We start from the raw sequence: 13,587 nt of genomic DNA on the forward strand, positions 1-13,587 counted from the left end.
AAGCATTAAGGCCTCTGTGCAGGCTGATTTCACATGGGCACACACTGCAGGCACACTTCAGTTGCTTCAGGAAATGTCATTTCTCTGTGTACTGAGACTTGTATTACTTTGTGTGTGCTGTATCCACTAAGCTTTCCTTTTGCTCTATGATGTAATCGCAGTGGGAAGAAAATGCACTGTTAACGTTCAAGGATTGGTGTGTACTTCTGAGATTAACTCTATCTTAATCAGATAGCCATGGGGTAGTTGGCTGAAAACATTTGTATCGCCCTGGGAAACTTGAGCTGTTCTCAGCAAGCATGTAAGAACAGCCAGGGTAAGTCGGGGGGTGTGGGGGGGGAAGCACAAAGCTGGGAAAAGAAGCTGCTGCAAAGTTTATGAACTGTCTGAACAACAACAGGCTTTAAGATAGTAACAAACTGCAGACATCTCTTGTCTGTAACAGGCAGCAGGTAAAAATAGAGAGAGGCATCTTAATGCAGGAGATTTGAGAGCACCATTTGGCCAAAAGGTGGACACCATCCCAGAATGGTGGACTTCAGAAGTGTCTCTCCATTTGTCTCTTCCCTACCCACATTGTAAGCTCAATGAACCTGATGTGATTGTAAACTATGTATGTTTTGTTTGGAAGCTGAAGCAAGTCCTGTTGCCTTACCTGGATCAGCAACAGTGTGGCCAGCAGGATGAGTGAGGTTCTTCTGCCCCTGTACTCAGCACTGCTCAGGCCACACCTTGAGTGCTGTGTCCTGTTCTGGGCTCCTCAATTCAAGAGAGATGTTGAGGTGTGGGAAGGTGTCCAGAGAAGGGTGACAAAGCTGGTGAGGGGCCTGGGACACAAACCCTATGAGGAGAGGCTGAGGGAGCTGGGGGTGTGCAGCCTGCAGAAGCTGAAGCTCAGGGCAGACCTCATTGCTGTCTACAGCTACCTGAAGGGAGGCTGTAGCCAGGTGGGGTTGGGCTCTTCTGCCAGGCACCCAGCAACAGAACAAGGGGACACAGTCTCAAGCTGTGCCAGGGGAGGTCTAGGCTGGATGTTAGGAGGAAGTTGTTGCCAGAGAGAGTGATTGGCATTGGAATGGGCTGCCCAGGGAGGTGGTGGAGTCGCTGTGCCTGGAGGTGTTGAAGCAAAGCTTGGCTGGGGCACTTAGTGCCATGGTCTGGTTGACTGGACAGGGCTGGGTGCTAGGTTGGACTGGATGATCTTGGAGGTCTCTTCCAACCTGGTCGATTCTATGATATGGGGACTGGGAGGCAGGCAGGATGAAGAAGGCATTCTGGAACTCAGACTTCTCTAACCACGCTTGCTAGAATCTGCCATGTTTGGTTTGCCTTGAGTGTAACTTGAATGTGTTTGGACTGATTCCTGAGAGTGCAGTGAAAAAAGGAGGCTGTGGCCAGCCTGATCTAGGGTAGTGTGTCCCTGCCCATGGCAGGGGGCTTGGAACTAGATGATCCTTGTGGTCCCTTCCAACCCTGACTTGTTCTATGATCTAATTTTCTGCAATTCTTTTTCTTCCTGTACTGGGTAAAAATACTGTGGTGTGCTTTGGAAGAGAGCCAAACATGTGGCAGTTCTTTCTTCCTTTCCACTCTGATGCGCTCTGAACACAACTCCCAGCTGTGGATTTACTTCCCACAGATGTCAGAGGTGTTATTAACTTGCACAGCATCTCCAGAAGCTCTTGTGATGCCTACTGAATGATGCCATGTATTGAAGCTTTACTTCCCAGAGTTGCCTGCCAGGCACAGTCACACACTTCCACCAGACCTTGAATGCCTGCTGCTACTCAGAAGTGGCCTTGCAGGAGGACACCCAGCAGGAGGAAAATAAACCTGAATTTTGGCATTCATTGACTGTCTGAGGACTTGCAACCCTTTTTCTGGTTCTGTAGAGCAGTAAACTGAAGCAGAAGGTGGAGTTAATGGTCAGAGGAGATCAGATAGCACTTTCAAATCACAACAAAACAGGCTCAGAATTCCAGAGCCATCATCCTGCTGGCCTAAGGGAGGATAAAAACGCTTTTGTGTTGCCTTTTGAAAACCCGGGAGGGGTAATTACAGTGCTGCTCACTGCTTAAGTCTCTGCAGACATTGTGTTTTCTCACAGAGCTGCTGAGACAACATTTATTCAGTCTTTTGTCAAGCAGCTGTGCTCAGCTGATGCGTCCTCCCCTAGCAAATACCCTGACGGGACCATCTGTGCCCCTGCTACTCAAAGTACACCTGCCTCTTTCCCACACACCTGCTTCTCAGGAGTGACTCCACTATTTTCCTCCATCCTTTTCTCTAGGCAAAGCTCCTTTTGAAATAACAATAAACTCATGCCTGCCTTTTGTTTTTTTTCCCAGTGCTACTTTTATGTTGTTTCCACCAAGCAAATGCAGAGCCTGTTTCCTAGGTGTGCTAGTTTGAAGCCAGCTAGAATGTTTTGGTGACAAGAACTAGATTATAGGCTGGGGAAGGAAAACAAGGCTGATGTCTACCTCGCTCATTGGCTTGCTGAGGTGTATAAGAATCAAAACATAGATAAGGCACTTCTGCTGGGGCGCTCTGAGCTGCATTCCCTCCCTCTCTAGCCTCTCTGCCATTTCTTTAATCCACTTTGCTTCCTAACCCCTTGGCCGAACCTCCATCCTTCCTTGGCACTGGGGTAAGGTTGAGAGGGGTGGGAGAAGGTGGAAGGGCAGTTGGGAGCCCCTCCTGGGGACTCAGGTTTCTGGGAGGGCTGTTGTGTTTCTGTATTTCTTTTTAACTTGTACATTTCTGTATATACTGTAAATATCTGCTTGTATATTATGCTAAGCTGTAAATATAAGCTTCATTCAATTTCCAGAGCCAGCTGAGTCTAGTCTGGGTGACTTCCAAAGTGTGGGGGGGCAGGGAACACCCAAAGCATCACACCTGGCATTAGATTGGGCTAATGACTTAATGGAAATGAAGCCCAGAGCTGCAGATGGGCTGTTTATTCACGTTGCCAGAGCCAGGGGGGCTGTTGAGCTGTGTTACTTGCTTGCCTCAATTTTCCAAATTGCCCTCTCAGGCAAAGGATGGCTACAGGCAAAACGTCAGGCTCAAGCCTGGGTGCTTGGAACTGCAGTGTAGAGAACCAAACGGGACAGGTAGGACTGGTATCGAGGGTGGCCTTGACTCATTAAGGCACTTGTTGATGTAGTTGTAAATACTTGGGGGCCTTTACAGTCCTCTTCAGTGCCTACAGCAAGAGGCCTATCTGAAACAGGCTCTGTCCTGTGAAGTACTGCTGGAAGTTTTAACGCCTGTGACTGTTAAGGAAGCATTTAATGGACAGCAGTGGCTCAAAGGGTGAGCTCTAGAGTGTGTATGAAAGAGAATTACCATCCCTGGAGGTGTTCAAGCAAAGCCTGGGTGAGGCACTTAGTGCCATGGTCTGGTTGACTGGCTAGGGCTGGGTGCTAGGTTGGACTGGATGAGCTTGGAGGTCTCTTCCAACCTGCTTGATTCTATGATTTTTACGTGCAGCAAATTAAGAAATACGTTCCCAGTTGGGTGGAGGAGGGGAAACAATGCTCAAAAGTGTTCCCTTGTTTCCTCATCTGTGAAGTAGAATCATAGAATCAGCCAGGTGGGAAGTAACTCCTTTTCTAAGTACATAGAAATACATCTTAGGAGCAGCCAAGTCTTCGACCCAGAAGGTTGTCAGGCTTCAACAGACAGTTAAATTGTAATTGGCAACAAGAGGCTCTCCTACCAGGTTGAGACCAAAGTCCCCAAATTACAGTGCCTTCTAGGATGTCTTGCATTAAGAAAATCAGACTGGTTCCCTTAACTGAGCTCTAGCACATCCTTCGTGGAGTTGCCTGGAAGTACTGCAATAAAATGTCCATTATTGGTAACTTTGTCACTTCGGTCCTGAGCTTGAGAATGGTGGATGGCTGTGAGGAGGAGAGGTGCAGTCCTAGGCATCTTTGAGCAGCTGAGCTTGTTGAATGCTGCCTGGGAGCTAACGGGCAAGGGAGAGGGCACAGCCCTTTGGTGTCACACTTGCCAAGACCTGGTTTAGAAAAGCCAGGCTTTGGTGGGTGACTTGCTGTGGTTATCGTATCTCAGCCCCAAATCAAAGCCACAGCACTGTTCTAACTGTTGCAGTCTGTAAGGTGAGGCAGCTCTTTGCGAGGGCATGCAAGCAGCCAAACGACTCCCCTCCCCTCCCCTCCTTCCTTTTGCGCCTGTCCAGCTGCTTTTGTCAGGAGGTCATGCTTTGAGCGTTTCCCTGAGCCCTTATCTAAGCACCTCACTTTCTCCTCTTGCTGCTGTGTTTGCAGGATGCCAAGTGTACGACTTTGGAGATCTGAATTTCACTCAAGTTCCAAACGATGAACTGTACAACAACCTGATCTTATACCCACGGTCGGTGGGTTTGGCCAGCCAGATTCTGGCCGATGCTGTAAGCAGAGCAGTAGCCGCTGGACACAGCTGTGTGACAATAGGAGGTGACCACAGGTGAGATGAAGTAGAAAGCAATGAATGGTGCACGCTGCAGATTGACACTGGGGAGTGTAAGAATGTAATTAACTCAGGGGATGGGTGGGAGCAGCTTGGGGTCACTTCCTGGCAGCACCAGAAGGCAGCAGTACTTTACTGCTCAGGCTTTTGAGATGTAACAGGGACAGATACAACATCCTGACCTGAGAGTACTGCCTCAGCCCAGACTGCTCTGTGATCTGCAGACAGCAGAAAAGAGGTTTTCCTGTTTGGAGAAGTTTACATCATCAGGTGTAACTGATGAACTGTTGTAGTTCCTTTGATGATGTGCATCTCATTCGCCCCTCAGCTCTCAAAGGGGTCAGCTCTTAGGATAGGTTTGTAATGCCTGCATGTAGGTCATTTTGTAATGTATCTTTACCACGTGAATCTGTTTCTTCTCTTTTTCACTGACCTTTGGTCTGAGAAGTGGTTGAACACTAGGCACATAAGAATGAATTGTGGGGGTTGTGTCAGGACTGGAATAGAAATGGCTGTAGAGAAGAATTTAGTGAATGCACTAGGATGTCTAAGAGATCATTTGGAGGTAGGACAAGTGCAAGGAGCTTCTCATCTGTCAGTACTGATATGGTCTTCTTGTAGAGTTACTTGTAGTCTTATGATACCATGATAGCAGCATGTCATGTGTGACAAAGGGATGTGCCCTTTGTCACAGCTGTCTGGTGCACTGACTGCCACTGCAGAGACTTAAAATCAGAGAATGGTTTAGGTTGGAAGAGACCTCAAAGCTCAGCCAGTTCCAACCCCCCAACATAGGCAGGGACACCTCTCACTAGAACAGGGTGCTCAAGGCCTCATCCAACCTGGCCTTGAACACCTCCAGGGAGGTTGTGGAGCACAGAATGTAATCAAAGATCACATTCTGTGCTTCTGAGCTCCACAGTCTCCCTGGGCAGCCTGTGCCAGTGTCTCACCACCCTCACTACAAACAATTTCTTCCTAACATCCAGCTTCAATCTCCCCTCTGCCGCTTTAAACTCATTACCCTTTGTCCTGTCATTACAAGATCTTGTAAATAGTCCCTCCTCAGCCCTCCTGTAGATTCTGATAGCTTCAGATACTGGAAGGCTACTGTAAAGTCTCCTCGAAGCCGTCTTTTCTCCAGGCTGCAGAACCCCAACTCTTGTAGTCTGTCCTCATAGCAGAGCTGCATCTTCATGGCCTCCTCTGGACTCACCCCAATAGTTCCATGTCCTTCTTGTGTTGGGGGCTCCAGAACTGCACACAGGACTGCAGGTGGGGTCTGAGGAGAGCCAAAGGGTAGAATCCCCTCCCTTGCCCTGCTGGCCACACTGCTCTTGCTGCAGCCCAGCACAGGGTTGCTGTCTGGGCTGCACTCACACTGCCAGCTCCCACTGTCCTTGCAGTTGTTCTGAAGCAGAAATGGTGAGTAAGTATTTTGCTACTGTGCTTGCAGCTTGGCGCTTGGTTCTGTCAGTGGCCACGCGCGGCAGTGCCCACACCTTGGTGTCATCTGGGTGGATGCACATGCTGATATCAACACCCCTCTCACAACTCAGTCTGGAAGCCTCCATGGACAACCTCTTTCATTTCTCTTGAGAGAGCTCCAAGATAAAGTAAGTACCTGCTTGTACATTTGCCTACATCGAATCTTCTGAGCATTTTACTGTGAGCTGCTTTCCCACCTGCTGCAAAAGCTGCCCTTTTACTTGAGTGCAGGTAAGAATTCCTGTCACTTGTGTGCATCACAGGCACCTCTGCTGGCATGTGTGGGAACCCACCTGTACATCTGCAAGCACACACACTTGGAAACAAGGAGGAAAAGCTTTTCTTACTGCTAGCACTCCTGTGAGTTGTGCAGAAAGCCAGAGTCCACATAAGGTGCATGCAGCAGCTGCCCACGGTGCCGTTGCAGTGTGATGAGTGGAGCTGGTGCTGTCGCTGTGCAATGGCAGCAGTTCTACCAACTGAGCACAAGAGGGAACCTCCCCCCAGCCCAGCCTGTGAGAGCTGTGCTGAGCTCACCTCCAGTAACATACTTTGCACGTTTCTTCAGCTTAGTTTGGCTTTTCCATGTTTTGACAACCTTGGGGCCTGACAGGGCTGTTCCTGCATGAGCTCTCTTAACTGGCTGCTCTGGGTCAGGCTCCACTGGCAAATATTACCAATCAGAAGAGCTTGCAGGGTGCTTTTAAAGAGATAGTCTTTATTTGGGAAAGAGGTCAGATTATCCAAGAGAGCTGCTTACTGGGGCACATGGATGTGCACAGCTGGTTTACTACTGTCAAGATGCTAAACAATAAGTTGACCTAAAGCCCTTTTTGGCTTAGCTGCAAACTGTGTCTCCTGGGGGAGACAAGGAGGACAACCTGTTAAATAGTCTTGTTATCAGCAGAGGCCTTTGCAGTAGCAACCTAGATATGACAATCTGCTTCTGCTCAAGCTGGGAGCAGGGTTAGCAACTGCAGCCTGGGATGTGGATGCTGGAGCTGTAGAAAACCTGACTATTTTTATTCAGGCTCTTTGCACTGCCAGTCATTTCTCTTGAGGTTCTTTTCCTTTTTGTAACAATGTTTGGGGGGGTGGTGTATGGATGGAAATATGCCTCTCCTGAGTAAGTCTGAGGATGACTAATGCCTTCGTGGCTGTTGAAGATGGCATTGTTTTAGTATCTGCTTGGCACAGCAAGACTGGTGTCATCTGGTAACACCCTTCTCCTTTTCTCCTGCACATTGTTTTGAACAAACTCCACCCCCAAGCCAGCACTCCTTTGTACCTTCACCCTTCCTAATAATTTTGGTATGGTTTCTGCAAATGTGTTAGGAATTCCCAAAGAAGTGCAGAATGAATGAGGCTTCCTGAAGTACTCACAGGACATGAGGTCAGGAAAAAAGGTTACTGTGGTTGTAGTTTATTGCTGCAAGTTGAAGGGGGTGATTTTTGGGGGGCAACTGCACCTACTTCTGCAGGAGAGACAGAAGCAAGAGACCATTTTGGAAATCTCAGAGCTCACCTAAGGTGAACTGTTTATGTCTTGGGAGGACAGAATAAAGCCAAGTTCTCTGACAGTTGTGGAAGGAGAAGAAAAGCAGAATAAGACAGCAGTAAGACAAAGATATTTAACTGGCTTTCTGTGGATACATCATTGATTTCTACTCTGCCGGGCCCTGGCTCTTTGTCTGAATTGTCTAAACTGTGATGTAGAACCAGAATGAACCAACAGCTTCTCAGCAAAGCAGGTGTAATTTGGTTTAGAGCTACAAAAAGAATACTGGGAGGTTTCTGTGGTCAGTAGGGGAGCAAGCCCCTTGCTGACAGCAGTAGTGAAGGCAGATTAAGATTAGCCTACACTGAGAGGTGAATTGCTTGAGTGTGGTGCTGGTTATGAGAAGTCTCAAGCTGTCAGGAAGCTCATGCAGAAACATCTGCCCCACTGGAGGGAGCCTCTGTGTGTGAGCAGGTGTACGTGGCTTGCTCTCATCCAGTCAGGATGATAACGGGACCAAAACATGACTGGCCTCCTTTATTGCTTTGCAAAGGTTCTCTTGGAATCTAAAACTACCACCAGTAAGAAGCCTACTACATTCTTGCTAAGAACTGCTTCTTTCTCAAACTAACCCATTGCTCTTTGCTTCTCTCAAGAGGCATATTCGTGTAGCAGTGCAAGAGATTTTTGTCTTGAGCCCTGTAGCTCCTTCCTTGCTTTCACTCTTGCTGTGGTTTTAGAGCAGTCCCTCCCCACAGTGACAGACCTTTGTCTGTATGCTTCTCTGGGTGGACTCTCAACATTTCACCAACCTGTCTCTCTGGGTAACAATCACACCACTGTAATAATAGAATCAATCAGGTTTGAAGAAACCTCCAGGATCATCCAGTCCAACCCAGCACCCAGTCCTATCCAGTCAACCAGACCATGGCACTAAGTGCCCCAGCCAGGCTTTGCTTCAACACCTCCAGGGATGGTGACTCCACCACCTCCCTGGGCAGCTCATTCCAATGCCAATCACTCTCTCTGCCAACAGCTTCCTTGTAACATCCAGCCTAGACCTGCTCTGGCACAGCTTGAGACTGTGTCCCCTTGTTCTGTTGCTGGTTGCTTGGCAGAAGAGACAAACCCCACCTGGCTACAGCCTCCCTTCAGGGAGTTGTGGACAGCAATGAGGTCACCCTTGAGCCTTTTCTTCTCCAGGCTGCACACCCCCAGCTCCCTCAGCCTCTCCTCATAGGGTTTGTGTTCCAGGCCTCTCACCAGCTTCATTGCCCTTCTCTGGACACCTTCCAGCACCTCAACATCTCTCTTGAATTAAGGAGCCCAGAACTGGACACAGCACTCAAGGGGTGGCCTGAGCAGTGTTGAGTACAGGGACAGAAGAACCTCCCTGGTCCTGCTGGCCACACTGCTCCTGATCCAGACCAGGATGCCATTGGCTCTCCTGCCCACCTGGGCACACTGCTGCCTCATCTTTGGCTACTCTCTACCAGCGCTCCCAGGGCCCTCGCCACCTGACTGCTCTCAGCCACTCTGTCCCCAGCTTGTAGTCCTGCTTGGAGTTGTTGTGGCCCAAGTGTAGAACCCTGCACTTGACCTTGTTAAATGTCACCCCATTGGCCTCTGCCCACCCATCCAGCCTGGCAAGGTCCCTCTGCAGGGCTCTCCTATCTTGCAACAGATCCACACCTGCTCCTAGCTTGGTGTGACCTGCAATACCTTTGGGAAGGCTATACAGCACTTGGCTCCCTGTCTAAATTGTGTTGTAGAACCAGAATGAATTTACCAACAGCCTCTCAGGGGATCTAAAAAGAGGGCAAAACTGCCTGCATGCTTACATTTTAGCTTTCTGATTCATTGCTCCTCTCTACTAACTGGTACTGCTCTTCCAGCATCTCTAGGCTCCATGCTCTTCATCCCCCATCAAGAGGCCGAGACAGGAGTGGTATGGTAACACACATGTCACTTGGTGGCACAGTCTGTTTAGACTGTTCTTGGCTCCAGGCCAGCTACTTAATTTAGTTGCTGTAACCTTGTGTGGGATCGCCTGTGAGCCGCGTGAGGAGCGCTGGCTGCTTGGTTAGTTTGAGACCCATCAAGCCCTTGTTCACTCTCTGACCCTACCAACAGCTGTCCTGCCACAACATAACCTTGGGGAATTGATGTGGCAGCAACTGCTCAAATTAGATCAACTGCTAAGAACTCCACAGAGCTGTTTCAAGTCCCTCAGTGTAGGTGTTACTCATTTTCAGAGCTGCCTATGTACCCAGGGCTAATGAGCTTGGTCAATGTTCTACTGAATTAAGTGTCCCCACGTAGCAGAAAACACAAAGGATAGCAGTGACACAAAGCATTTGGCCAGGTCACTGTGCTGCTTGCACAGCCCATTCACAGGCTGTCAGCTGCTCCTTGTGTGTCCAGTTAGCATCACAGGAGCATTGCCACCACCCCAAGCAGTGCTACAGGCTGGGGACAGAATGGCTGAGAGCAGCCAGGCAGAGAGGGTGCTAGTAGAGAGTAGCTGAAGATGAGGCAGCAGTGTGCCCAGGTGGGCAGGAGAGCCAATGGCACCTTGGCCTGGATCAGCAACAGTGTGGCCAGCAGGACCAGAGAAGACCTTGTACCCCTGTACTCAACACTGGTCAGGCCACCCCTTGAGTGCTGTGTCCAGTTCTGGGCTCCGCAATTCAGGAGAGATGCTGAGGTGCTGGAAGGTGTCCAGAGAAGGGCAGCAAGGCTGGGGAGGGGCCTGGAGCACAGCCCTGTGAGGAGAGGCTGAGGGAGCTGGGGGTGTGCAGCCTGCAGAAGAAGAGGCTCAGGGCAGACCTCATTGCTGTCTACAACTAAGGGAGGCTGTAGCCAGGTGGGGTTGGTCTCTTCTGCCAGGCAACCAGCAACAGAACAAGGGGACACAGTCTCAAGCTGTGCCACAGCAGGTCTAGGAAGCTGTTGTCAGAGAGAGTGATTGGCATTGGAATGGGCTGCCCAGGGAGGTGGTGGAGTCGCTGTGCCTGGAGGTGTTGAAGCCGAGCCTGGCTGGGGCACTTAGTGCCATGGGCTGGTTGACTGGACAGGGCTGGGTGCTAGGTTGGACTGGATGATCTTGGAGGTCTCTTCCAACTTGGTTGATTCTATGATTCCTCAGGGCTAAGTGGCACTCAGGCTTTCAAAAACAGCCTGTGGAACCCTTTGACTTCATTCCTCAAACCAAGCATTAGTGTCAGGGCTCTTGGAACCATTCAGGCTCTCAAATGTCTATCGATAACTTGCCATGTGAGAATGCCAGTGTCTTTTTTTGATCCCTGCTTGTCTTTACTGTGAGCAGCTCCTCTTCTATTGCAACAGAATCAAAGCAGAACCTGCCCAAGGAGGTTCAGGCATTCCATTCCATTCCATTCCATTGTCTTTATTTAGACAGCAAGTGTTATAATTAAAAATGACAGTGTTACATCTTCTCCATCAGAGATATTAGAGAGTAGCTGGCAGCATTATCACTGCTACACTTGACTTATGCTATGGTGATGGGTTTTGCAGATTCAGCATCTTTTCTGACACCTGATTTACTTTTCCTGATGTCTCCAATTCAGTTATCCTACTTCATGACTGCTTCAGGTCACTGATCAGAAAGGTTTCAGGTCATTTCCCCAGAGTTTGACACAGAATCATAGAATGGTTTAGGTTGGAAGTGACCTCAAAGCTCACCCAGTTCCAACCTCTCACAATAGGCAGGGACACCTCCCACTAGAACAGGTCACTCAAGGCTCATCCAACATGTGCTTATTTAATGTCAAATGTAATGAAATGCAGTCCTGTGGGTGTGTTAGCCTTTAAAAACAAATCCAAATGCTGTAACTAGAATAGAGTTAGTAATTGAGAAGTGTGAGAAGGGAACAAAACCTTCGTGCTGCTCGACAGCTGTGTTGGCTGTAGCCATTTTCAAAGCTGGGATAGGAAGAAGACAAATTTGAATTAATTTAAAGCACTCCTAAAATCAGCAGTTATTAGTAACTGAAGGACTTTTACACTTGTGAATACTTAATTATCAAAGCTGAGACAATGATGACCTCATCGTTTTCATTTGCTGTCCCAGACCTGCTTTCTTCAGTCACACATTAACAATCAGAATGGTGTAGCTCATGTGCCACGCTCAGGGGATTTGTTCTTTTTTTTCCCTTCCCATAGTGGATTTGTTTAACACTGGTTTTGCAACAAAGCTGGCATGGCTTTTTGGTGACTCTCCTACAGTGATGCAGATGCCTTTGTTTTTATTCTTCCATTTCAGTATGATGTACAGAGTAAGTCACATAGGGTTACTATTAAATGCACTTTGGAAGTGATCTACATCTGGGTATCTGGTTTCTTATCATGCCCCTTACACTGATGCTTGTGGATTTGGGCTTCTTGTTCCTTCTTTTCAAACTGGAAAATGTAGAGAAGTTAAACTTCATCCACTACCATTCAACTCAAGGAAGGAAAATAGTACAAGAACTGTAAGAGCTGATTAAACTAAGAAGCTAAACTCTCCACTACTAAAGTTTCTCTGTTTATACAGATGCTATAAACACAAGGTTTTGAGGGAGGCAGTAAACAGTTTTGTGATTAAGCTAACCTGATACCAAACTTTTGCTTGCAGGTACCACAGCTTCCTGGCTTCTCCTGGCTAAAGCCATGCCTTTCAGCATCTGATATTGTGTACATTGGTTTGAGGGACGTGGATCCTGCTGAATAGTAAGTTGATTTAAAAGACTTAGAATCACAGAATCAGCCAGGTTGGAAGAAACATCTGAGTCCATCCAGCCCGACCTAGCACCCTGCCCTGTCCCAGTCAACCAGACCATGGCACTAAGTGCCTCATCCAGGCTCGGCTTCAACACCTCAAGGCATAACAACTCCACCACCTCCCTGGGCAGCCCATTCCAATGCCAATCTCTCTGCCAACAACTTCCTCCTAACATCCAGCCTAGACCTCCCCTGGCACAACTTGAGACTGTGTCCCCTTGTTCTGGTGCTGGGTGCCTGGTAGAAGAGCCCAACCCCATCTGGCTACAACCTCCCTTCAGGTAGCTGTAGACAGCAATGAGCTCTGCCCTGAGCCCCCTCTTCTGCAGGCTGCACACCCCCAGCTCCCTCAGCCTTTCCTCGCAGGGCTGTGCTCCAGGCCCCTCACCAGCTTCATCTCCCTTCTCTGGACACCTTCCAGTGTCTCGACATCTCTCTCTTAGCTTTGTGAACATCTACAAAAGTCCACTAGATTTAAGCTTGTGCCAGGAATGATTTTTTTGTTCCATTTACCAGCTATATTTTGAAGAACTATGACATCCAATACTTCTCCACGAGGGATATTGATCGCCTGGGAATTCAGAAAGTTATGGAAAGAACATTTGAGCAACTGATGGGCAGGTAACAAACTATTAGTTGATACAAACTACTCTTGTCCATTTGAGCATCTGCTTTCCTGGAAGTTAGTTAAATGAAGGTCACTTTTGATGTGAGGTGGCCCAAGAGAACTGTGATACTGTCCAGCAAACAGCAGCCTTAACACCAACTTCAGTTGTTGACTTCCAAATCTTGAACTGGAACCATTTCAGAGTGTTTTGGTCACTACAGCTGGGGCTTTGCTTTATATGATTTGTTCTGTTTCTCATGGAATTCTACATTTTGTTGCAGTTTGACAGGACATTTGAATCTCCTCAAGAGCCTAGAGTATACCTTCTACTTAAAGAATGTATACAGTAATTTGAATTCAGCTGTTAGTACATGAGGTAGAAGCATTTGATGGCTTCCTCCTTAGCCTGGGCTCCACATAGGCTGGCCTGATGACAGCTGCCAATTTAGTTCAATGGAACTACTCCCTTAAGTTCAATACTGAAGCCTTTGCTGGTAGGGGAAGCAGAGCAGCCAGCACATCATGCTAGTTTGGGGACACAGGGAGAAGATCAGAGTTAGAAGGCTAACCTCTCACCCCAGGATAGAACAAAGCCCCATAAGGATAACAAGGTCTGTGTACCTGGGTGTGTGTTGTATCAGAAGATGTGCTTCATCCTTCCCAGCTGCACCTCTGCCAAATCAAGTTGCTAATCCAGTGACTTCTCCCACCTGAGCATCTCCATTAAGTC

General features: G+C 48.3%; 1 protein-coding gene across 1 annotated transcript in view; it reads left to right on the top strand.

Annotated features, from left to right (window-relative positions):
* Positions 1–13,587, top strand: part of ARG2 (arginase 2) — a 31,647-nt gene that overhangs the window by 16,070 nt on the left and 1,990 nt on the right. Inside the window, exons 3-6 of the mRNA XM_064143846.1 lie at positions 4,302–4,479; positions 5,939–6,098; positions 12,105–12,199; positions 12,767–12,871. Coding sequence (XP_063999916.1) covers positions 4,302–4,479; positions 5,939–6,098; positions 12,105–12,199; positions 12,767–12,871 — 538 coding nt within the window. The remainder of the gene's footprint in view (positions 1–4,301; positions 4,480–5,938; positions 6,099–12,104; positions 12,200–12,766; positions 12,872–13,587) is intronic.

This window comes from Pogoniulus pusillus, chromosome 1 (genome assembly GCF_015220805.1).
Source record: "Pogoniulus pusillus isolate bPogPus1 chromosome 1, bPogPus1.pri, whole genome shotgun sequence".
NCBI lineage: Eukaryota > Metazoa > Chordata > Aves > Piciformes > Lybiidae > Pogoniulus > Pogoniulus pusillus.